General features: G+C 50.2%; 2 protein-coding genes across 2 annotated transcripts in view; both read right to left on the reverse strand.

The window, feature by feature from the left end:
- LOC307054036 (death-inducer obliterator 1-like) overlaps positions 1-23,915 on the reverse strand; it is a gene marked incomplete at both ends in the record, with an annotated part of 109,758 nt that overhangs the window by 15,375 nt on the left and 70,468 nt on the right.
- LOC307053165 (death-inducer obliterator 1-like) overlaps positions 1-23,915 on the reverse strand; it is a gene marked incomplete at both ends in the record, with an annotated part of 39,468 nt that overhangs the window by 14,596 nt on the left and 957 nt on the right. Inside the window, 4 exons of the mRNA XM_079704473.1 lie at positions 8,360-8,573; positions 9,362-9,574; positions 11,510-11,831; positions 12,495-13,332. Of these exons, the coding sequence (XP_079560599.1) occupies positions 8,360-8,573; positions 9,362-9,574; positions 11,510-11,831; positions 12,495-13,332 (1,587 nt within the window). The remainder of the gene's footprint in view (positions 1-8,359; positions 8,574-9,361; positions 9,575-11,509; positions 11,832-12,494; positions 13,333-23,915) is intronic.

The raw sequence follows: 23,915 nt of genomic DNA on the forward strand, positions 1-23,915 counted from the left end.
CCTCAGTACATGGAACCTTATCTTTACCAGCTCAGCCTCGGCTAACGGGGTCCACAGCACCGAATCCAGGCGGGGGGTGGGGGGAGAGACTGCTAGAGCTTAAGTTAAATGAAATGGACAGAGGCCCCTCTTCTTGGGGGAAGGAACGAGAGTGGAGTGGAGCAGGACGCGGCGCCAGCTGTGACTGCCAGCAGGGGAAGAAGGAACAAACCCGTCCGGATTAAAATCGAGTCCTAAAACCAGCTCACTCACTGACTTTATACGAACTTTGCTGAGATTATTTTAGTAGCACACTTTTAAGCAACTCTAAAAAGCTGGCCTAAGGGGCTTCCAGAATTCTCAATGAGGCACCCATGATGGGGCCTCAAACAAATCTTATCATGTGACATTTACATTGTTTCAAGTGAGAATTCCTGTCGACTCCGAACACATTCACTCCCTAAGATCAACGCTCCTACTGGTCTAACCGGTGTTTTGTCTCATTCAGGGAAAACAGAAGCCAGGAGCTTAATTTTAGGACATTCACAGTACAGGTGATTAAAGTGACCTGCTATCCAAGAGTGGTAATGGCAAATGAACGTACTCTATTTAAAAAGCAGGGGATGGCTTTCCTTAACCATTGTGCTGCTCTTCTAGAAGATTAGCTGCTTCTGGCTTTTAAAAGTCAACTTTCATTATCCCTCACCTGCGTCTCAGAGCGTATGTAAGTATGATTACAGAAGTAAAAAGTTGGTCAAATGTGGAAACTGGTGGACCCCGACAAGTCAGCTCTATCCCTCTTCTACTTGGAGGAAAAATGCTCAAAACAGAAAACAGCTGCATGTGGTCCCACCGTCAGCTGGATGCGGGTTAGCTGCTGCTGGAATGGCAGTGACACCATGTAGTGCCAAAGCGTCTGACAGCGACAGAAGCATTACTTCTGTGTAGAGCTAAAATCACATTTGCAAATTCTTCATCCAAATTCCCTTTTAACTGTATTATGTGTATACATTCACAGAAGAGCAAGGCGTAACCAACCGACCTCGAAGCGCCAGTTCTAGAACAGGACAGCAGCCCACCCACCCCCGGCAGAGTGGCTCCAGCAGTGGCAGGGCCCCCAGTGCTGCCAGCTCGAGGCAGGGTGACCACCTGCCCACGTGCCAGACAGAGACGGCCTCCTCGGAATGTACACCCAGTCTGGGCCATCCCGGGGGCTGCCGATGGGGAAAAGAGTGGCCCGAGTTCCAGGCCAGGTGCTGTCTCGGGGAGCAGATACAGGAGGAAAGGCTGGCCGGTGGCCAGGCCACCGCCCCACATGACGTCGTTTCTGCTGGGTCTGGCCATTGGTTTCTACTGGAAACGACTTGTTTGTGGTGAAGCCCGGCAGGAACCAGGCAGGCCGGTGCGCTCAGGGACCAGCAACAATCTAACTGGCTAACTTCCCAGTAAGCATGAAACTGGGGGCCTTGCCACACGGCAAGGTGGGCCATGCTGCTATGGCATTGCTGGCCACTGGGTGGCACTGGTGGGCCTTCGAGGGGACAGGAGGAAAAGGGAGTGGAAGCTGTGTTACTGGGAGCAGCCAGTGCTGTGCAGCACCACAAGGAACCGGCGCCTGGCAAGAGCCGAGTCGCACCGCACAGCACAGCATCGCGCGGCCCGCGCCCACTCACAGCTCAGTGACAGCCGTTGCCGGGGTGGGCCCTCACAGGGACCACTGAGAAACCCTGAGGGACGGTCACTGCTTTATACCTTTTGTCCTGCCCCAAAGAGGTGCCAAGATACCCTACAAATCCCCAGATATGAGGCTTTCAGTCACACTGACACGGTGGGGGGTAGGAGGGGAGACACTACTTAGAATGATTGGTTGTAAACGCCAAAGGAATCGAAGAGCTTCTGATGTGACCAGGCGCCAAGCAAGCCCTCGTGGTGCAGGTCGGAGCGTCCCCTCCCCCCCGCCATTCCCACAGGGCCCCAGATCCACCCAGGCTCAGTGGTGAGGCCGAGGCAGCTACCGCCACAAGGCCCGGGTAACGTAACGGGACCAGCCAGGGCTCAGAGGACACAGTGGACCAGCGGCAGGGGTTGGGGGGAGTGGACTCTGCTCACTGTGACAGCGGTTCTAATTTCAGCTCAGCCTGACACGTGTACGAGGTCGTTTCTCATTACAACTTTGTTTCTTGGCTGTCAAGACTTTAGTGTGAAAATTCAAGTAGCAAGAGAGAACCATTTTACTTTTGTGCCTTTGCTTAAATAGTTTGCAGTGAATTATTCCTGTAGAAGTTATGCTTACACAGAAACAGAGACAATCCCCACCCAAGACTTGGGAGGCCTGATCTCCATCTCTGGGGCCCTCACGCCAGCTGCCCTCCATCGCTAGGGGTCTGTATGTGGGTCCACAGCCAAACTGCCATGATCTGGGGCTACACAAAGCTTGTCCAGATTGACTTTTTCTTACTGATGTGCAGTATTTGAGCGACTTACACCTCAAGAGAGGTGCACAGAACCGGCCGTAACAAGCTTGCAAAAAACCAAGTACGCCTCCGGAGGCAAATGGACCCTTCCTTCTTTTCAGAGTTTCACAGATTTTGAAAACCAAAAGCCAATTCACGTTGGACTGGTAATATATGAAAAAAATGGTCACATCATCCTTCAGCACGAACCACGAGAAGGAAACGGGGCCGAGGCTGTGTGTGAGGCAGGCGTTCCACTCTCCTGTCTACGCCAACTGGACTGGCGGGGACTGGCCGCCAGACCTGACACTCAGCTGCAAGTAGAGCTGCTGCTTTCCCTCATCTCCAAAACCCGCCAACAGGCACTTCACCACTTTGACAAGGTTCAACTTTAACTGTTATCTGTGCCTGCACCATCTGCTACTTCAAGCAACATGATGGGGTCGAGGGCATGATAAGACTCTGGGGCACAGAGCCCGCGGCACCTGCTGACCCCGGCGGGTTTAGCGGCCGTTACCTTTGTGCTCGTCTTGCTGACGCCTCCAGGTGCACGGCAACGCCCCGACCTTCGTTGACAGAAATCAAAGTGGAAACCCTTCTTCTCGATCTTCCAGGTTTACTTCTTTAACTTTCAGAAGGTAAGACTATGACTACGTGCACGGTGAGGTGCAACACGCAAAAAATCAAAAACATTACTTTACAGCTTCAAGTGTACCTGAGACTCCTACACCGTGTGGGAGGGTTTACAGCTGCATCTTCAGAAAGATCCCTTGGGACTCGATGCCACCTAAGGGACTCTGCCGCGGGACCGTCTGTGAACAGTGCCACAGGAGATGCAGAGCCCCAGAGGCCACATGAAGGCCAAAGGGCAGGTGAGGTGAGCAGGACCAATCCTGCTAGCAACTTCTACCCCGACCCCCCGCTAAAGCACAAGAACTAAGGGGGGCAGCCAGGATACATCTGAGGGTCTCTGTCAGAAAAAGTACATGTACATGCAAAACCTTCCCTGCACTAATTTTCTGAACAGTTGGCTATTAAAAAAAAAAAAAAAACCTGTAAAAAGTAAAACACATAAAAATACAAGAGAATGCCAATGACCAAGAAAATTCCAGGTATTTGGATAACATTAAAAACAGCTGTCAAGGTAAATCCTTATCAGGACAAGTTTTGGTTCTCTCTCCAAATGGGGGGAGGAAATTGGTGAGATGTACAAGGCTGCTTTGTCCCCACCCACATTTTTTTGCCACTGCAGATCTGGAAGAGACAGAGACAAACAGCTCGTGTAGCTGATAAAACATGCCTCTCCCACCGTTCCATTCCTACCAAACACCCCTTGGTCCAGGCAGCGCCTCCCATCTATGTCACCATGGGGACCTGTCTTCTCTTACTACCTGTGAAGCGTGCTCCCGGAACTCACACCACCGATCCCTGTGAAACCCGCGCCCCCAGATCCACTTCGCCACAGCACAGGAACCGGACATGTGGCACACGGAGACCACGGGGCAACGCTTACGTCAGGGCAGGATGCTAACACATCACTGGACCTGGGTGCACAGGTTCTGCCAGGGGTCCCCATTTCAATTCTCAAACCTACATGGAACTGCAGAACTCTGATTTCCCAGTCAAAATTTATTCAGGTCCCCAGAGTTTCAAGTCATCTTGGAGCCATTTAGGGAGCCCCAAACATGGGACCATGTACCTATGCCTAACACAATTCCACTTCCAAACCCTAACCAACCAGGGCCACTTTAGAAGAACATCTTCAGCCCTCTTCGTGCCTGTGCCTGGACAGTAACGAGAGGCGATGAAGAGGAAATGAAGAGAAACCATGAGGAGGACTACGAGACACAGGGACCTGGGGGGAAATACAATGGCAACTGTTTCCCTAAGTTACACTGTTTCTGTTTTCAGAAACTCTGAAAAACAATTTAAAAAACTCATCAGAGAACAAGTGGGTGTTAATCCCATCACTGTGAGGACCTTAAGATCTACTGACTGTCTCACGAGAGAAGCAGGTCAGAGCCTCTGTGTAGCAAGGTCTTGCCCACGATGCTCATGAAAGGCCGCCCTGAACCCACAACCCAAGGCCAGTGCCAATGGCCTGGGAGAAGTGGGGTGGGGGCAGAGCACCTCCAGGGGCCGCACACTGGCTGCCTAAGGATCCGCCCAACACCTGACCCGAGTCCAGGGCAACAGGGAAAACGCCCCCTCCGAAGAGCTGTCCCGGCATCACCTGCACCCAGAAACATATCACGCTCTGCAGCCAGGGAGGCGGCTGGGGGCGTGGTGGGGGTGCAGGGCTCTGCTGAGTGTGTGCGGGGGGCCCCCTCCCATTGTGCCTGTGTGTGGGGACCCGCGGAAGGTCCACAGCCACTGCCACTGTCAAGTAATGGTTTGGGGAAGAGGCAGAGGCACAGCTGCTACTCACCGAGGCTCAAGTCGGGTGTTGACCTTCGACCTTTTACACTCCTCCCAATCATCTTTTGGGAAGAGGACATTTCTGGGATAACAGAAAATGATCAGAAGCAACTAGCTCAACAGCATGTCCCTTATGCAGGCTACAAGCTGTGGCTATCCATCCACGTACTTCTGAGACGTAAATGTGCTACAGTCATCAAGACAGTGTGGTGCTGGCACAAAAACAGAAAGATACATCAATGGAACACGATAGAAAGCCCAGAGATAAACCCACGCACATATGGTCACCTTATCTTTGATAAAGGAGGCAGGAATGTACAGTGGAGAAAGGACAGCCTCTTCAGTAAGTGGTGCTGGGAAAACTGGACAGGTCCATGTAAAAGTATGACATTAGATCACTCCCTAACACCATACACAAAAATAAGCTCAAAATGGCCTAAAGACAGAAATGTAAGGCCAGAAACTATCAAACTCTTAGAGGAAAACATAGGCAGAACACTCTATGACATAAATCACAGCAAGATCCTTTTGGACCCACCTCCTACAGAAATGGAAATAAAAACAAAAATAAACAAATGGGACCGAATGAAACTTCAAAGCTTTTCCACAGCAAAGGAAACGATAAACAAGACCAAAAGACAACCCTCAGAATGGGAGAAAATATTTGCAAATGAAGCAACTGACAAAAGATTCATCTCCGAAATTTATAAGCAGCTTATGCAGCTCAAGAGCAAAAAAAAAACAAACAACCCAATCCAAAAATGGGCAGAAGACCTAAATAGACATTTCTCCAAAGCAGATATACAGACTGCCAACAAACACATGAAAGAATGCTCAACATCATTAATCATTAGAGACATGCACATCAAAACTACAATGAGATATCATCTCCCACCAGTCAGAATGGCCATCATCAAAAAACCTAGAAACAATAAATGCTGGAGAGGGTGTGGAGAAAAGGGAACACTCTTGCACTGCTGGTGGGAATGTGAACTGGTAGAGCCACTATGGAGAACAGTATGGAGGTTCCTTAAAAAACTACAAATAGAACTACCAGATGACCCAGCAATCCCACTACTGGGCATATACCCTGAGAAAACCATAATTCAAAAGGAGTCACGTACCAAAATGTTCATTGCAGCTCTATTTACAATAGCCCGGAGATGGAAACAACCTAAGTGTCCATCATCCAATGAATGGATAAAGAAGATGCGGCACATATATACAATGGAATACTACTCGGCCATAAAAAGAAACGAAATTGAGCTATTTGTCAGGAGGTGGATGGACCTAGAGTCTGTCATACAGACTGAAGTCAGTCAGAAAGAGAAAGACAAATACCGTCTGCTAACACATATATATGGAATTTAAGAAAAGAAAACGTCATGAAGAACCTAGGGGTAAAACAGGAATAAAGACACAGACCTACTTGAGAATGGACTTGAGGATATGGGGAGGGGGAAGGGTTAGCTGTGACAAGGCGAGAGAGAGGCATGGACACATATACACTACCAAACGTAAGGTAGATAGCTACTGGGAAGCAGCCACATAGCAAAGGGAGATCAGCTCGGTGCTCTGTGACCATCTAGAGGGGAGGGATAGGGAGGGTGGGAGGGAGGGAGACGCAAGAGGGAAGGGATATGGGAACAGACGTATATGTATAACTGATTCGCTTTGTTATAAAGCAGAAATTAATTTAAAAAAATGCGCTGGGAAGTTGGTCAGTGAGGAGGTGATGTGCAGAGGAGGGGGGTGGGGCAGAGGGAAGAGAAACCCGGCCTGTGAGCAGAGCCACCACCTCCTTGAGGCCGGGCTCCCCGCCCCTCCACCCCAATCTTCCCTCAAAAACCGGGAAGTCAGAACTGGGGATAAGTAAGCACCCACCCCTCCCCCAAACCCCGCCAGCTTTCCTTTCTCACTGTGCGCCCTACATCTGACTCCACACTCCGAGCCTGGGGGCAGTCTCCCGATTCTGGTCCACAGACATGGAAATCAACTGAATTGAAATCAATCACCCAGGGTTTTGTGGCTACACCTCGGTTTCCCTTTCATTCTGTCACGTGCCTATAACCAACTGAGAACATTCAGCCCAGGATTCCAACATGACGGCTCCCCACCCATTCACAGCTGGGCGATGCTTATATTTAGGTCCACTCGTAACCCCTGTAGAGGCGCTACGGTGTAGAGCTGCTACAACTTGATGGATGTTTGCGACACGTTGTTAGCATGAAGTTCTTGCTTCAAACAACCTGAGGTGTATTGAGACTCATTTTAATACAGCAACTGGTTAATTCTATATTTAACCACTCACTCCAAAAATCCAAAAATAAATACACAAACAAATATGTATAGAGACATATACACACACAGTATTGCTTGGCAGTTTACTTGCAACTCCATTTCTTAGGTCTTGGGTCATTTACATTCTCAAAATGCATCTAGTTATGCAGTCTTCTAACCACACTACATCCACGAGGCCTTCCCTCAGGCCACTGGCCTAAACAGCCCGCTGAGAGGAGGAAGCAGCACGTGGCTATAATCCTGGAATTTAGGGCCATTTAACCTCTTGTGCTTTTAAAAAAAGTTGCAAGAGTATAAAAGATAGCATAAATAAAAACACAAAATGACCTTAATCATAGAAAAATAAGAATAAGATGTGCCCCAGAGCAATTTAAATTTCTAAAATTTAATTTTGGAGAGTGAGCTGAGAAAAAGAAGAAGGAGAAAAGATTCAAGTTGCATGATCTCATCTGGGATTGCAAAGGTCTGTCTGAACTTGAAGCCTGGGTGGCATGACCCAGCAGTGCACGCCAAGACTCCTGGCCTGGGTGCTGCTCAGAGTGGACAGACATTGTGCTCACTTACTTTCAAGCACGGGAAGCAGGGTAAACAGCCTTCAAGACTGGCATGTGTGTTTCTGTTGTGTGTAGTATGTGAATTGGACATTAAAAAAATTCCGGTTCGGTCAAGAATAATATAACTCCTGCAAATCATGCTTCAGTTGAAAATCAGCTACAACACTACTGTGCTAATAGTAATAGGTTCCCACAATATACAAAGAAGTGAGGGTCACGTGTGCTGGGAGCAGACTGTGTGGAAAGGCCCCCGCGTGGAGAGCCCACGGCGGTGACGGCGCAGTGGTGAACACCTGGATGACAGCGGACCCTGAGTGCCGGGCAGCGCGCCCCCTTGTCAGATTCTGCTGAAGATACTACACATACTTACCAGAGCCTGATAATAAAGAAAAGCAATTAAAGACATCAGTCGTCGGAGGTGAGACATTCAGCAACGGGGCTGGTACAGCTTTTTGGAAACACGGACAGGAAGTCCCGACAGACTAAGGATGGGCACGCGGGGCTCAGGAGGCCTCCTGGACTTGGGCAAGGGCTTTGATCTCTGCAGGTGCAGCAGAAAACACGGCTAGAACTCCTAGCTCTGGACAGGCCCGAGTGCACGGCCGTCCAGAAAGACCGGGAAGGGTCCAGAGCTCCCCCCCGGGTGATACATACATTTATACAACAGTGGCGGCCAGGGGGCGGCAGTCTTTTCTGGCTTTACTGCATTGTACTTGTGGTCGCTGGCCCACGACGGCGTGCTGCTCTCACAGGGCGGCTCCTTAGCGAGGACCTCACTCCTTGGAGGCACCACCGCCACCTTCCTCGCTGTGTTCTCCTTCTTGTCTGGAGCCGGTCTCTTGTGCACAGAAGAGATTTTAATGCCTGCCTGGATAATCAGTAAAGCCCCAATCATGAACGAGGTCAGAAATTAACCTTTGCGCATTTCACTCTGCAGTGAGGGTCACGACTCAATCAGCTCCTGGACCATCCTAAGCCCAATACACTGCATCTGCTCAGCAGAGGGCTTGGCTACTCCCCCACATCCAGCAGGCCCGCATCAACATCCGAACGATGACAAGGTCCCTGACACAACAACCCGTCAACCTAGCATCCTCATGAGGCGCTAGGCCGCCAGGATAACCGAGGGGCCGTGGAGTGAGGCAGTGAAGCAAGGCGGAGAGCACGACAGACCGGGGCCCCGTGTGAGAACCCGCCCAAGCAGCACTGACAGGCAGGAGCTGCAGACACAACAGCACGTGGAGAAAGGACAGGCGTACAAACGACATCCCTGTACCCTACCGGGCACTCAGTGAGGTGCCCCCAGAACCCACTGGCCACCCCGCTGTGTGTCAACTCCCCGCACAGACTCCAGCAGGGACCACTCTCCTCCCAGCGGGGCTGGCGTGTGGGTGGACAGCTATTCCACGCAGCAGCCGGTTCCCACGTTTCTATCAGTTAATCCCTCGGCAGGAGGCGGAGAAGGAAAACATGAGAACACGTGCCTATTTGTCATTTCGACAAGAACACTGGTGGGCAAGACGGAGGGCAGTGTGAAGGTGCCTGCATCCCGTCCGGGCCTGTGTGCCCTACACTCTCCAAATCAACCCACCGAGCCTGTAACCTCCAGACGCTCATGGGTTGAACTACACAAATGGTTGGTTTCAGTCAACTTACCTGAACGCTCCATTTCTGAAGAATGATTTTTTCCGGCCTTGTCTTGGGTTTCTTTTTAGGTTTTGGTTTCTGCTCTTTCCCTGCGCTCAGGAAGCGCATGGTGGCCGCGGCGTGTTTCCGGATACACTCGCTGCTGCAGTAGACAGAGTCGGGCTGCGCCACGCTCGAGCACCCGGGGCCAATGCATCTGGCGGCACCAGGCGCCTCTAGGACCTGCAGGATCAGACGTGGCTTCAGTGTACTCACCCACCAGGTGGGTACGGCACTTTGTAACAGAACTATTTATGGTACCGAGATGACTGCTTTTAATCATGTATGAAAAACTGTAAATAAACATGTACCTTTGTTTATTCAAAACACACACATCTACCTCCCCTGAGGAAGGCCCTCGGCTTCTTACCTGCCCTTCAGCCACGCAAGAAGGGCGGAACCCTAAGCGGACCCGGCGCTCACGCTGCGCACTTCTGAACACAATGGGGTTTCACACCACAAGTAGGTTCCCTTATCGGGCAAATGGGCAGGGATTTTACCAACGCATTAAGATCCCAAGTGAGAGGATTCTCAGTTAGTCCAAAGGGTCCAACTTCATCAACTGAAAACCCTTCAAAGAGGAACTGAGCCTCCAGAAGATAGAGGATTCCACTGCTGCCTCTGCTGAGAGGGCGCCCATGCCTAGGCTCGGCGGGCAAGCTTGGGAGACGACACCCAGGACACCCAGTTAAACGTGGCTCTCAGAAACAACAGATCACTTTTTGCTATTATCAGGCCACAAAAATTGCCCGGGATATATTTTTCATGCTAAACCAAGTCAGAGCTTTTGGAAGTGGATCTTTCCCCAGCCGAGCCTCTGATACCTCAGGCCCCACAGACACCTGGAGGGCAGTCTTGTAAGACCCAGAGCAGAGGGGGCCCAGCTAAGCCAGGCCTGGATTTTGGAGCTAATAAATGTGTGTTGTTTAAGCTGCTGAACAAGTCTGTGGTTGCCTGCCGTGCAGTAGGAACCTGGTTCACTACAAGGGCTGAACACAGCTGTCCATCATCACTAGAGCATGTTCTGATGGTCGAGACTAATAACATACATGAACATACCCCTCCAATGTACTGGAGCAAAATCTTAAATCTCAAATTATGCACTTAATTGTTTTTCCTCCACAGAATCCACGTTTTGCTCAGAGAAATACTTAAGTTTCTGGGTAGTCTCAAACACATCAGCAATCACAGGACGTTTCCTACTGACTTCCATTTCCATTCATTCTCTTCCTTACCAGTTATCATCATACTTCCACTCGATGCCTCCTCATACGCCCGTGACAGGTAAAATTTAAACGGTCCAGCCCTCGAGGCTACCTCAGTGCAAGGGGGAGACGGCGGGAAGCTAGGACACGGCCACCGCAAGGTCGTCTGCATGCCCAACACTGGCTAGAGCACGGGCTGTGGGGGCGGCATGGGCCCCCAATTCAAGGAAGGCCTGGGGTGAAAACATGCTCTGAGTAGGACGATCATGAGAGCCTCAGACAGCTCTCAAGATGCACGGAATCCATGACAAAGCATCACGGCCCTTGGGCAGGAGACACGAGTGAACAGACTTGGGAAAGGAGAAAACACAGCTGCACAAGCACTGGTGAGTGGGAGAACACCATAACAGAGGGCGTGCCAGCCGCAGCTGTCTTGTCAGCCTGGGGACCCGTGCGGTCACCACCGCTGGCCTTGGCATCTTGCTGCGAGGCAGGGACTAGACCACTGGTTCTCTCAAGGCGCTGACGGGTAATATAGGTGCACACGTGCCCCCGTGACTCAAAAATAATTTTGTTTGTTCACATATGTACTTCAAACTCCGGATCCATTCATGAGAAAACTTAAGGGAAGACTTACAAAAGTGAGTCCACTTATGGAAAATGTTAAGTCAGTAATAACAGCATAGGAGATAGATATGATGAACAAACATAGAGAAAGAATAGACAGGCGTGCCAGCCTTAAGCAGGTGCATGGACCTGGGAGCTCGCAGAGCCCAGCCCCGCGCCCAATGCCACTCCTGGGAAAAGCTAATTTATCTCAGGAAACAAACGCTTCTGTCTTGATGTTTCTGCCAACGGCAGCTGAGGGCTCCACAGTCACCTCTACCGCTGACCTTGGGAGACAGGTACTTACGGGCTGGAATATCTTGAGTTTTTTCTTGCAACTTGGGTTTGCAGCTTTCTCAATTCTAACCTTAATTCCTTGGTCTTCATTCGATTTCTGCTCCACGATTCCTAGACTTGTACAGTCCATGCCGTCGGCATCTGCAGGTCTCGACCTCGAGTCCTGCGTGCCTGTGGTCTCGGAGCTGGGCTCGTCCTGCACTTGCAGGATGGTGCAGTTTGGGCAGATGTAATCCTGCCCGTTCCTTTCCAAGAGCCTCCCTCGAGCCTCAGAAATGCCCACACAGTCGCCATGAAACCATTCTTCACATCGGTCACAGCGAATCATAAACCTGGAATGATAAAATAAGGAATGGAGATTATTATTAGTATTACGAATGGAAAGTGAGAGACCAACTCAATTTTAAACACAAATCAAATTTCAACATTCTATTATGAAAAAAACAAAAATATTACAGACACGTGGGCAGAACAGAATAAAGAGCATCCACGTGTCCCTCTCAATTTTACTAACATTCAATCAAATTTGCTTCATCTTTTCTTTCAGGGGAGCACCCTGCCCTGGACACCAAAGTTCTTGTCCACAGGAGGGCAGCCATGCCTTTACCCGCCCCCTCCCTGAGCTGCCCCAAAGTCCACACCACAGCCCAGTCGCAGCCGGTCTGGAGCAGCGTCACCCAGCGAGCTCTCTGGGACAGCAGATCCTCTCTGGTCCAGGCCGCCCTGTCCGTGGCTGCTGGGACCGAGGCAGCCAATGTCCCACGCCAGCCCCCACCTTGGTGGAGGGTGTGGCTCTTGGCAGTGCCCACCCATGCCGTATTTGGTTTTGTTTTTTGACAATGACTTGCTCGTCTTTCCCAAGAGAACAAGTCCCTCATTCAGGCCACCCTGGGACTCTCTAAACTAAGACGAATGGAAAACCCTCTCTGGCACTTTCCACACCTCGGACTGACCCCCGGAAGCCTGGGCAGCCACTTCATCCCCCCACGACCCACCTGTTGTTGTGAGGCTGGCGGCACAGGCAGTACAGGGCATTGGGGTCGTACACTTCACATGCGGGCTTGTGTCGGACTGCGTCTCCGGGTTCCTCTGCATTCCCCCCTGGGGCCGCCCTCCCTTCCAGCTGGCTCTCTCTGTCCATTCTCGCCGCGTGGGACGCAGCCCCCAGGTCGGCCTCCGGCTCCTGCGGGACGGGCCGCGAACCCTCCATCGCATCGCCTGCCTCAGCATCCACGGTCTCCACCGGGTCCTCCTCCCGATGCTTCTTCCTCAGGCGGTTCTGGATGCCCTTTGGGGGCCTGTCGGTGGGCTCCTGCTCGCGCTTTCTCCGCAGGCCATTCTGGAGTTCTTTCAAAGTCAAACCGTCACTGTGGCTATTGGAGGTGTCAATCTCGTCGCCACGCCCTCTGGCCTTTGCCGAGGAGGCCGTTCGTTCCTTAGCACCCGTGCAGCCAGACCTGGGACCGCTATTCCCGTCCGAGGTGCTCTCCATGCTCCCCTCGGAGGCGCTCTCCGCTTCTGTCACTGGACAGGATGCCGGCTCCACTGAGGCCTCTAGGGACACAGAGGTGCCCCTCCGGCCCCGGCGCCGAACCGTGGTCAGGAACTCCTCCACCCGCTCCGTACGCTTCGGCTGCCTTCCGCTGCGACGCAGCGACGGGCTCTGCTGCTGCCCGGGCAGCGGCTCCAGGGAATCCACCTCCGCATCCCTGGCCCCCTCGCGCTTGCCGATGGTGGTCCTCCGGAACCTCCACGTCTTCCTGAACACTTTGCTGGTGGGCTTGATGGCCTTGGGCGCGTCCTCACCACTCGGGTCATCCTCCTCGTCCATACCTGACAGGGAAATGCAACCAAACCACGCCAGGCGTCAGCCAGGGCCGCGGTCCAGGCCCAGGACCGGCACCCACCAGCCACGAGAGTGCACCAGAAGGGGCACCACCCGCACGGAGGAAACCCAGACACAGTGAATCGCAACAATTCTCCACCTACAAAAACCGAAGGCTTTTCCTAAAGCGCGCTGAGAGGATTCAAGGTGATCTCTGAAGAAAAGTGTAACACTTACGGAGCTAATGTTCAGTAGAAAAACACAGCTAGCAAACCAAATCTGTGCATCTGTCAACTGCTGAGGACCAGGATTTGTACAAGATGTAGCGGGGAAAGAGGAAGCGAGCAGCAGTGCTGCCAGGACAGGACAGGGTGGCGGGTGCCTCGGGCTCTCCCGCACAGAGACGCAGGGCCCACCTGGCTCTGCCCGCAGAGCTCGGTGGACAGAATGCCGTGCTGGCTCCGGGCCTAGTGCTTGGAAGCCCCGAGCTGCGTGTGAGACGTCTGACCACGCTGCTGGAGGGATCACGTGGAGATGGGGGATTCGGACCCTGAACACCCACACCCAGCCCCCGCTAGGCCCTGCCCAGATTCCCGAGCCACGACTGTGTTGACACAAGATGGGCCCATCCAGCTCTGCACGCAGGGTCTGCAGCAGCAGACCATCAGGACACTGAGAAAATACTGACCCACGCAGCACCTGTGGTATTTATTTCTTCTCTCCTCTTTCTAACAGACTGTTTAAACGGTCGTGTTTGTGAAAACTTCACTCCTGTTTACAATGAAAAAGCCTGAAAAAGATAGTATATACCTTGAGAATTTTTTCCCAAGCTGCGCGGGCTTCAATTACATTTAAATGCTAACGATGACTCAGGTTTTACGCCATGATCCATCCCAGGGGAAGGACTAGTACAGAATGGAAACCTTCAAACAGAAAACACACAAAATTAAAAATCACACGTAACTGAACTCTCTTTTTCGTTCCCACTAAGTATGGTCACCTCCCATTTCCATGTCCAGCTCTGCAACTCCCCCACCCTGGGCCTGGGCCCACACTCTCCCAGGCCACTTGGAAGCTTGCAGGAGCAGCTGTGGCATCAGCACCTGTGCCACCAAGGACCACGCCACTGTCCTGGTCACCCAAGTCTTTCTGCAGGAAGGACTCTCTTCTACAAAACACAGTTCTCACCAGAGAACATACAACGTCATCGTAAATGCACTAAAGAAACCACCCATGTAAAAATAAAGTAGTGCTCTGAATCAGATTCTTAACACACAGTTAGACACTCTTCAAGAAATCTTGGGCTAAAGCTTAAACCACTGCAAACAGATACTAATGTCACATCAGTTTCTTTACATATAATGCTGCTTTTGAAATAGAAAACATGACATCTAAACTGAAAATTGTGTTGCTGGCGTTTAACACTATTGCCACGTTACCTGCCCCACACGGAAGCTTGGGCGCTTCTTCCGACTTCCTAGGAACAATGAAAACCTGGCCGATGCAACTGCGGGGTCCAAGGGAAGCGCCAAGCCCCGAAACCCTGCTGCTGCCGGTCACTATTCACAGATTACAATGCAGATTATCTCGAGACTGTCACCACGGAGTAAGCTCCTAAAAGAAGACAACAAAACAGTTTAAAGATTTAAAGCAACTATAACTAAAATCATGTTTAAGAAAAAAAAGGCATGAAGCTTTCCAAACAATCTCTTATTTGAATGTACATTACATGACCCACAAAGACACTGGGCGAGTCGACAAACAATATCCACAAAACAAAGTCCCCTGCTTCCTTAAGGACTTTTAAAGAAGGGAAGATACTTTGACTACACTCTCAAAGCAGGGGGCTGGAAAGGCCTCCGCTTGCGCACTGGTGGGGAGGAAGCTGGTGGGCAGAGGGCAGAGGCCTCAGTGGGAAGGAGGGTTTCAAAACTGATCATTGGTACCAGCTGCTTTCCAATTACAATCGTACTTTTAAGATGGACCCAGGTCAGTAAAAACCCAGAGACAGAGAGAAAGGAACAAAACATGAAAAGATGAACACAAAAATTACACATGAAAGTCATTATTTAGAAATTCTTTTCTTTTTAAATCTATTTATTTAAGTTTTGGCCGTGTTGGTCTCTGTTGCTGTGCGTGGGTTTTCTCTAGTTGCAGTGAGCGGGGGCTACTCTTCGTTGTGGTGCGTGGGCTTCTCATTGCGGTGGCTGCTCTTGTTGTGGAGCACGGGCTCTAGGCGCATGGCTTCAGTAGTTGTGGCACGCGGGCTCAGTAGTTGTGGCTCGTGGGCTCTAGAGCACAGGCTCAGTAGTTGTCGCACACGGGCTTAGTTGCTCTGCTGCATGTGGGATCTTCAGTTCCCTGACCAGATATCAAACTCGTGTCCCCTGCCTCGGCAGGCGGATTCTTAACCACTGTGCCACCAGGGAAGCCCTAAAACACTATACCTATGTCATCCTTTTAGTTAAAAATCTAAGGAAGATTTCAGAGGACTAATGTGATGATGATTGAACATCACCGGGGTACAGCTCATCTATGTGTATTTACATATTGAAAGAACGTTTCTCCTCCTGTGCCCTCATTCAATCACGATACCTAGTTTGCTCCACAAATGTGTCTCTGTTTCTAGGTAAGTCCGCAGTGTTAACATTTTAACACATTTTGCTTTCTAGACCCAGGACTCCCTGCCCGCAACTCACCTCTTCCTCACCTCACACCAACTGCCTCCCCTCTAACTGTGGTCTCCTTGGGTGACCTCAGAGCAAACATTCCGTCCCACCTCCTTTTAAAGAGATAGCGACCATCTCACTCTGGTCACCCCCGGCCCCCCATGGCCACCACCTCTCTCACATATGGTCAACCCATCTCAAAATGAGAAACTTCTCAGGAGAAACTGTTCAGAACAGTGAACATGTATAAAAGCAAAGAAATTACGATGGTCTCAGGAATTAAAAAGTTTTTAAGGTTTGGGTTAATCTCAACCACCCAACCAAGAAGAAACCCATGCCTCTGGATTTGACTTCTGAATCATCAGAAAAGGAAAATCCAGCTATTTCTGTTAAGTGGAATGAAGTACTTTATTCAGAATAGATCATATCATTTTAGATCATCTGGTTCATTTTGGTTCTTTTTTTTTGATTTTACATTTGCAAGATCGCTTTCATAATTTCTTCCCAGAAATTCTAAGGTAAAATTTCAGGTCACGAAACAAAAACAAACCCCTATGATCAAGGCAAAAGTTAAAAGAGAAAAATTGTGTTCTGTTCCTAACACAACTTAAAATGTGGGTCCACACACAACAGCAGGTCACCAAACGGTGGTCACACCGTACTAGTAACAACTTTTCCCCAGAGGAAAAGAACGGTGGGCGGTCATCCCTGAAACTGGGAAAAAGAAAACCTGGAGGCGAACATGATGCACTGAGATACTTTTAGATCTTTACATTTCTAAGTGCAAATGTCCTCTCAGCTGAAAACGGCTCCACTTCCTAAGCAGACCTAGGAATACCAACACGAAACCTTAGGTTCCCCCAGGCCACCCAAGGGCAGGAAGCAGCCCACCACCTCCCAGGCAGCTCTCCAACGTTTTGCTGTCAAGGTCCCTTTATACCCTTACAAACTGAGGACCCCAAAGAGCGGCTGCTCATGTGGGATATGTATTTCCAAAATTAAACCTGAGAAAGGCTTTCAGAATTGTGGATGTTCCCTGATACCACATCAAACCTCGACAGGCCGCAGTTCCATAAAAACTACTTGGGACACGAATCTGCAACCACAGCCATGAATGCTCCACACCTTCCTGCGTCGTAACGCACTCTGAAAACAGCTTTTGCCTATGTGCACGGTGGCCAGTTGGACACGTGCAGAGTCCACACGCTGGCACATTTCATTAGACGACATGAGACGCATCTCTTAATGTGAGCGCCCATCTCCTGAAATGTCTTTCATCACTGGGAAGCCATCAAGCTCAGGGTGGCAGATAAAAGCTTTTCCAAATGCTAATTTTCCTTTAACACCGGAATTTTGTCATCAGTAACAAATATAGGCAGTTGATTTCCTCGAGTCTCACGCTGTGCATCTTCGAGAAAACGCCTGACACACACCACCTGAAAAATGCAGTCCATCGGCACTGCTCTGCGGCCCCTGGCTGCGGGCGCCTCTGGCCCCTCAGGGGCACTACCAGGAACCTCTGTGCCAGCAGTGCAAACGCCGACCCGGCAGGGCTGGCTCACGAGGCCGACTGTGACCCTGGACAGGGCTTCTGAGCTCTTAGCCTCCAAAGGGTTTCAAAACACACCATTTCCGGTAGCTCAAGAACATTCTGGATACACGCCAAGCGCTCACACGAATCCGCACTCCAGTGTCAGAGGAGAGGAAACATTTGCTTCCACAAAACTGTTCTAAAGCCCCACTTCGTTTTCCCTTCAGACTATACAACCCTTGGAAAACGTTAAGCTGCCAGAAGTGATTTTCTTTCAAGCAAAACCCAAAATACGCTCCCCAAACAAACAACGTGGGTGCTGCCCGACTCTACAAGCACGTAAATCTGAAGGCTCCACTACTACAAAGCTCGCCACAGGTAAGTAACCGCATCTTACCCATCTGAAGATGCTTAGTTCTATGCACTGGAGACTAATTTCTCTGAGATACTTTAAAATGTAGTATATAACCACAATGAAGCTCCTATTTTCACAGCACAACAAACACGAGAAAACCGTTGCGGCTTCTCAAAAACATAACACACAAGCGTGCACCTGCCCTGCCCACCTAGCGGCAAAACAAGGTGGTCCTCCGAATCTCACACCCCGAAACAATATTCAAAGCTAACAATTTTAATTTTGAAACAATTCTAACCTGCGGGTCACAAATTATATCCAGTGCTACAACATAACCTCATTATTTCGCTCACAAATTATATCCAATGCTACAACGTAACCTCATTATTTCGGACTCTGCTAACTCAACTTATGGTTCTAACAGGCTGGGCCAAAGTTCACAGTTACTGATATTTCACGTTAAGAGTCTTCCGTCTCATGACGAATCCTTTGCTGGGGATGAGGAGGGATTGAGAAGGTGCTGAAAGTTCTATGAAGTACTGAAAACAGCAAGCTTGCACAATTTCACAAGCCTCTTGCACAATTCCGTTTTTATTAATGGGACAGTCACTAACGAGGCCACGCCCAGGAATTTGAGAGGACATGCGACATCCTGCCGACCTGGCAGCGGTCCCTCTCAGCGACCCCACGCTCATCCTGACTCGACTGCCCTAGTGGCGCTGCAGTCCTTGAGGTGGCCAATCCAAAGTCTGCTGCTTGCCAAATAACACTGTCATTCAAATTCCACTGAAGCAAAAGGACCCACAGCACGATACGCTTCTCAAGCGGTAACTACAGAGAGAAATCTAGGAACCACCTGCTGTTCAAAATTTCTTAGGTGTTTTTGCTTCACAGGTCTGTGCAGACAAAAAGTAAAACTTGTTGCTTAAAAGCTCGCCACGACTGGTGCCTCGGCAAAGCTCTGGTGAGGCCGGGACCCCAGCTCCCCCTTGGCGGGCGGGCAGCGGGCACTCTGCTTTCTCTCTATCCACTTCCTAGTGAAAACACAGGCTTGTGACCTCGGTGGGCAGCTCTCCAAAAGCGCTTCAGGAACAACCAGCAGAGCCACGTGAATGCGTCCAGGGTAAGGTGGAGGAAACGAGGCTTTCCCTGTCCTCTACGGAACCGCTTGCTACCTTGGATGGACTACTCCTGGGGTCTGCACGTTTGTGCCCCCGGAGCCCTCCTGAATGGGGTATCTGCCCTGGAAAAGACGCCCCAGACCCCACCTGGCCCTGCCACCGGGACCCAACTGCCCCGGCATCCTGACCTCGGGCCTCCCGCCTTCAGAGCTGCAAGAAATCAAGTCCACTGTGTCAAAGCTCCTAGTCTGTGGTCCTTGCCACGGCAGCCCGAGTGCACTGAGGCAGCTCCCTCTTGTCTCTCAAGGAACAAGAAGACATGGCTTCAAACACTGCCAAGGGACTCTCTGAATCCTACACCCTGGGGATTGGTGCTTGTAAGACAAGGCCCCCGCCAGGGTCTTAGGGACCCTCTGAACTGCACAGGCTCCTGTCCTCACCGAGTCTGCAAGATGGGGCAGGTCTGGCTAAATGCCCAGGACAACACTGGGATGGGCCCCCAAACGGGAGCCTTCCCCATCCTTCCCCAACCAAGACAGAGGGTGTGACTCTGAGGTGGGGGAGGAGGGTCACAGAAGGGACCTGGGCACAGTAAGTCGCTCCCCAGGACAGTCAGCCCTGCTGGGCACCTCAGGGGTTGCTTCCTAGGGACCCTGATCCTCCAGCTCCGCCCCCCTAACCACCCACCCTATCGCTTTCACATCCGCAGTGGTCTGTCTGGGCCCCGAGTGCACCCGGGCTGGCTACTCCCTTCCAGCACCCACGGGGGCACTGCTGCCAGATCCCCGTGTCACCTGTAGCACCCAGTGCAGGCCCAGTGCACCGTGTCTCGCTGCGGCAAGAGCTGTTGGTAAGGATCCGGTGAGAGGCTGTGGGTGAGGACAGCCTACGATAAAGGCAAAATGCCACCGTTCCCTCAGGCCCAAAGACCCCTGGGGCCTCCTCACCCACAGCGCACCCCGGCTGTACTCTGGGGCTCTGGTTCCCGGCGGTCCACTTTGAGGGGGACGTGTGCACTGAACCCTCTTCACTGGGGACCACAAACTAGCCAGATAGTCCACGCTGTTCCCAAAAAGCAAGAACGTGGTTGAGGGCCCCCTGAAAACATTGCCTATCTTCTTAAAAGTAACCCATTTCCCCAGGTGTTAAAGTTCAGAGTCAACTGCCTTTTGAAATTCCCATTTCTCAACAACAAGAGCATTTCTAACCATGACCTACAGCAGAGGTTCTCAAAGTGTGGCCCCCGGGCCTTTCAGGAGGGCCCCCCCCAAGGTCAAACTATTTGCACAACACTAAGGGCACAGACGTGGTGGTTTCTCAGAAGCCAAATGACAGAGATAGGACGAAGGAGACAAGAGAATCTGGCTACTGTCGCTTAAGCCAGACGTTCAGGAGACCTGCAAAACCCTAGGACAACACTACCTTTCTCATTAAATTGTTTTTCTTTTGGAACATAGTTTCCATAAAGTGTTATTTACGTTAGTATTTTTAAGTATATTTAAATGTCTCATTTTTAATGCCAAATATGGAAAATATCAATAGACACAACATAAACAAAAGCCCTGTGGGGTCCTTGTCAATTTTAGGTGTAAAGGGGTCAGTCTGAGTATGGCCAACGGCACAGACTTGACACTACTGGCTACTTCAAAGGGCTGCTCTTGATGGGCCAGTGAGACTGAACGGCCGTGACAGTGACGCTCCAGGAGGCTGCTCTCCCAGACCCTCCCCACCTCTCCTCGGATGACTGAGAAGGCACCAGTTATGAAACGGCAGCATTCAGAGGGACGGCCACCCAAGTCCAAAGAGAAAATGGCTGGAGGAAAAAACCAAAGGCCTGCTGCTGTCTCACAAGTACGTGCTTCATGAGTGGAGCTGCATCTCATGCCACAGGCCAAGGGGCAAAAATAATGCTTGGAGACCTTGGAAATGCAAAAGTCAAGAATTCAACTGTATACTTGAGCTGGAATCTTCCTTTCTTTCTCTGAGATTAGAAGAGGCCAATGTCTACCTTTGGGGGGCAGTGGGGAAGGTCCAAGCTTAAATAAAGCAGTTATTAAATAAAAACAGGATTTTACAGATCCACGCAGAGCTCAACTTGAGGCAACTTCTCCGACTCCTGCCACCACTGCCCGGGTCGCGGAAGTGCAGAAGAAAGCCACCTTACTACTAAAAACACAAATACTGTTTAAATTACAATCTAACAAACCTAAAGAGTCAATGGCTAGCACTGACCTAGCCCTGTCTCCATGGGGCACTGGGGGCATTTCAGGGGGACCACTCCTTGTGCCGGCTCAGCATGCCAAGTCCTGACCAAGGCAGCCCCCAGTGTCCTCCTCCGCTGACCACAGCATGACCACACCCACACACTAACAAGTAGGGTAAGTCCTCTGATAAGCAGAGAGGGGGCTGGGAGGCTCAAGGGGCAGCACCACGGAAGAAGGCAGGCTTCACACCAGGGTGTCCCTGCCTTCAATCCCAACTACAAACCTAACAGCTAGGTGTGCTGCCCAGGGAAATGGGGACAACTGTGAAACTCCATCGTGTCAAGTGCCAGTCAGAGTATGATAAATAGCCTGTGTCATTTGTAAGGGGGCTCCCAGCATGCCTTTTTTTTTTTTAAATTAAGGGACACAAACCAATGTCCATCACCAGGCGACCAGTTTGAGAAAAACCCAGAAACAGCCATATGATGCAATTCTTTAAGACTGTAATTAAAGGATGATGAACTCCACGGCCCCTGCCATGGAAAGAGCCCCACACCCTTGAGCGAAGCCAGCAGGTAACAGTTCCCAGCGCATCTTGACCCCCACCCCCACCCCGCCCCAACCAAGTTCACAAACACATCCACAGCTGTAACTGGGCTTCCAAATGGTGCCATTTCTGGGGTTTCTGCTCTCTTTATATCCTTTCATATTTTATATCCTTTCTTTATCTCCTAATTTTCTCTCTATATAAACTTATCTTTGCAACCCATACACAGTACAGCTCTCTTTACATTGGGGGAGAACCTCATTTCCCTTCCTGTAGTAAAGGTGTATTAAATACCTCTTGAGTGTCTCTATCAGCGTATGAAAGACAAAACCATAGCACCTAAGTTTGACACTCAAGAGAGAAACTTCTGCTTTACAAATTACAAACAAGATAATCACACCGACTAAGTAGGTTGTACAATCACGGCTACAACAATTCTTATTAAAATGCGTACAATTACCTATTCAACTTCACGCAACAACTTACCCTCAAAATTAGAGGTGACCTTTCAACAATGCAGGAACTGGACTCCCATCCATTTCCCGTGGATAACTTATACTTGGCCTCCGTATACAGCAGACTGTGCAGTACCGTACTATTTACTACTGGAAAAAGTCCCTGTGTAAGTGCACCCGGACCGTTCAAACCCATGCTGTTCAAGGGTCAACTACACTACTCAAAAAAATAAAATGAAGAGAACAGTATGGAGGTTCCTTTAAAAACTAGAGTTGCTGTATGATCCAGCAATCCCAGTCCTGGGCATGTATCAACCTAAATGTCCACTGATGGATGCAATGGATAAAGATTATGTGGTTAATGTATACATCAAAACATTACTCAGCTATAATGAAATGCCATTTGCAGCAACATACATGGACCCAGAGATTATTATACTAAATGAAATCAGACAAAGACGAATATATATCACTTATATGTGGAATCTAAAAAACTTGACATAAATAAACTTACTTATTACAAAACAGAAATAGACTCAGACGTAGAAAACAAAGTGTATCCCACGGCCCGCATGCTCGGGCAGGGGGATAAATTAGAGTTTGGAATTTAAAAAAAAAAAAGGCCTCAGCGAGAGACTCCAGGAAGTGTGGGCGGTTAAGATCAACGGAGCTCAATGTAGACCGTTAGGCCTCCTCCTTCCCAAATAGTACATGTCCATTAGCTTTTAGTCACAGAGCCTTTGCAGTGGAATTAACACACATCATTTGATGCTGGCCTTAAAGAGAGTAACATTAGGTTTCCACTGTACCTGACGCCACCATTTCAGTAAGAAGAAATGCAAAAGGGACTCTTTAAGGGAAGTTTTTCTTAAAGGACTTCCCGAAGCCACCAGTTGTATGAGAAATCAGGCCTCTACTGGACACAGTGCCAACTGCAGGGACCCAAGGACAACAGTGAACTGACCTGTAAACATTCAATCTTCGCTCTGTAAGAGCCAAATGGAAGTCACTTGGTAGCCTGCAACACGTGGATAAAAAAGGTAAAACACGTCATGTTAACAGAAATAAAAAACAATCAGTACCTGGAACATCTGGAAAACACACACACAAAAGACCCAGGCCGCGGGCTGCCAGGGAAGGGGCTCCGCGCCAATAAGGCACCCTGTGCTCAGTCACGGAGAGACTTCCAGTGTCAACAGCAGGACCCACAACTCCACCGCCAAGAAGAAAACGGGAGCCGAGTCCCCACTCCAAACCCTCCCCGCCTCACCAAGAAGATAAACCCCACCCACACGAAGGGCCACCTAAAGCACTGGGCGTCGCCCCGTGTCCAGGTTCCAGTGACGCATTTCCTCAACAAGCCATGGTGATGCTCACACACGCATACATGCTGGGAGGGGCACTGCTCGCCAGAAAGAAATGGTGACCCCCGGTAACAGCAGACAATCAGGGGAGGGGCCAACTGCCCAACTTTTAATTCTGCCCTTTCTTATCAGAACATAACTCGTTTCGCCTGGAACAGCCTGAATTTAATCGAATACTAATAGAAGACAGTTCTCGGTGGAAAATCAGAAGGAAATTAAAGATACGCCTTATTCCTAAACTCACTGCTAACCTAAGTCTGCAAGAACACGGGCAGCTAGGAAACAGAAGGTGCTCAGGAAATGCATTAGGCAGAACGCTTCACAACAGGGTTGGGGCTGGGCCTC

The sequence above is a fragment of the Hyperoodon ampullatus genome, assembly GCF_949752795.1.
Source record: "Hyperoodon ampullatus genome assembly, chromosome: 5".
Classification (NCBI taxonomy): domain Eukaryota; kingdom Metazoa; phylum Chordata; class Mammalia; order Artiodactyla; family Ziphiidae; genus Hyperoodon; species Hyperoodon ampullatus.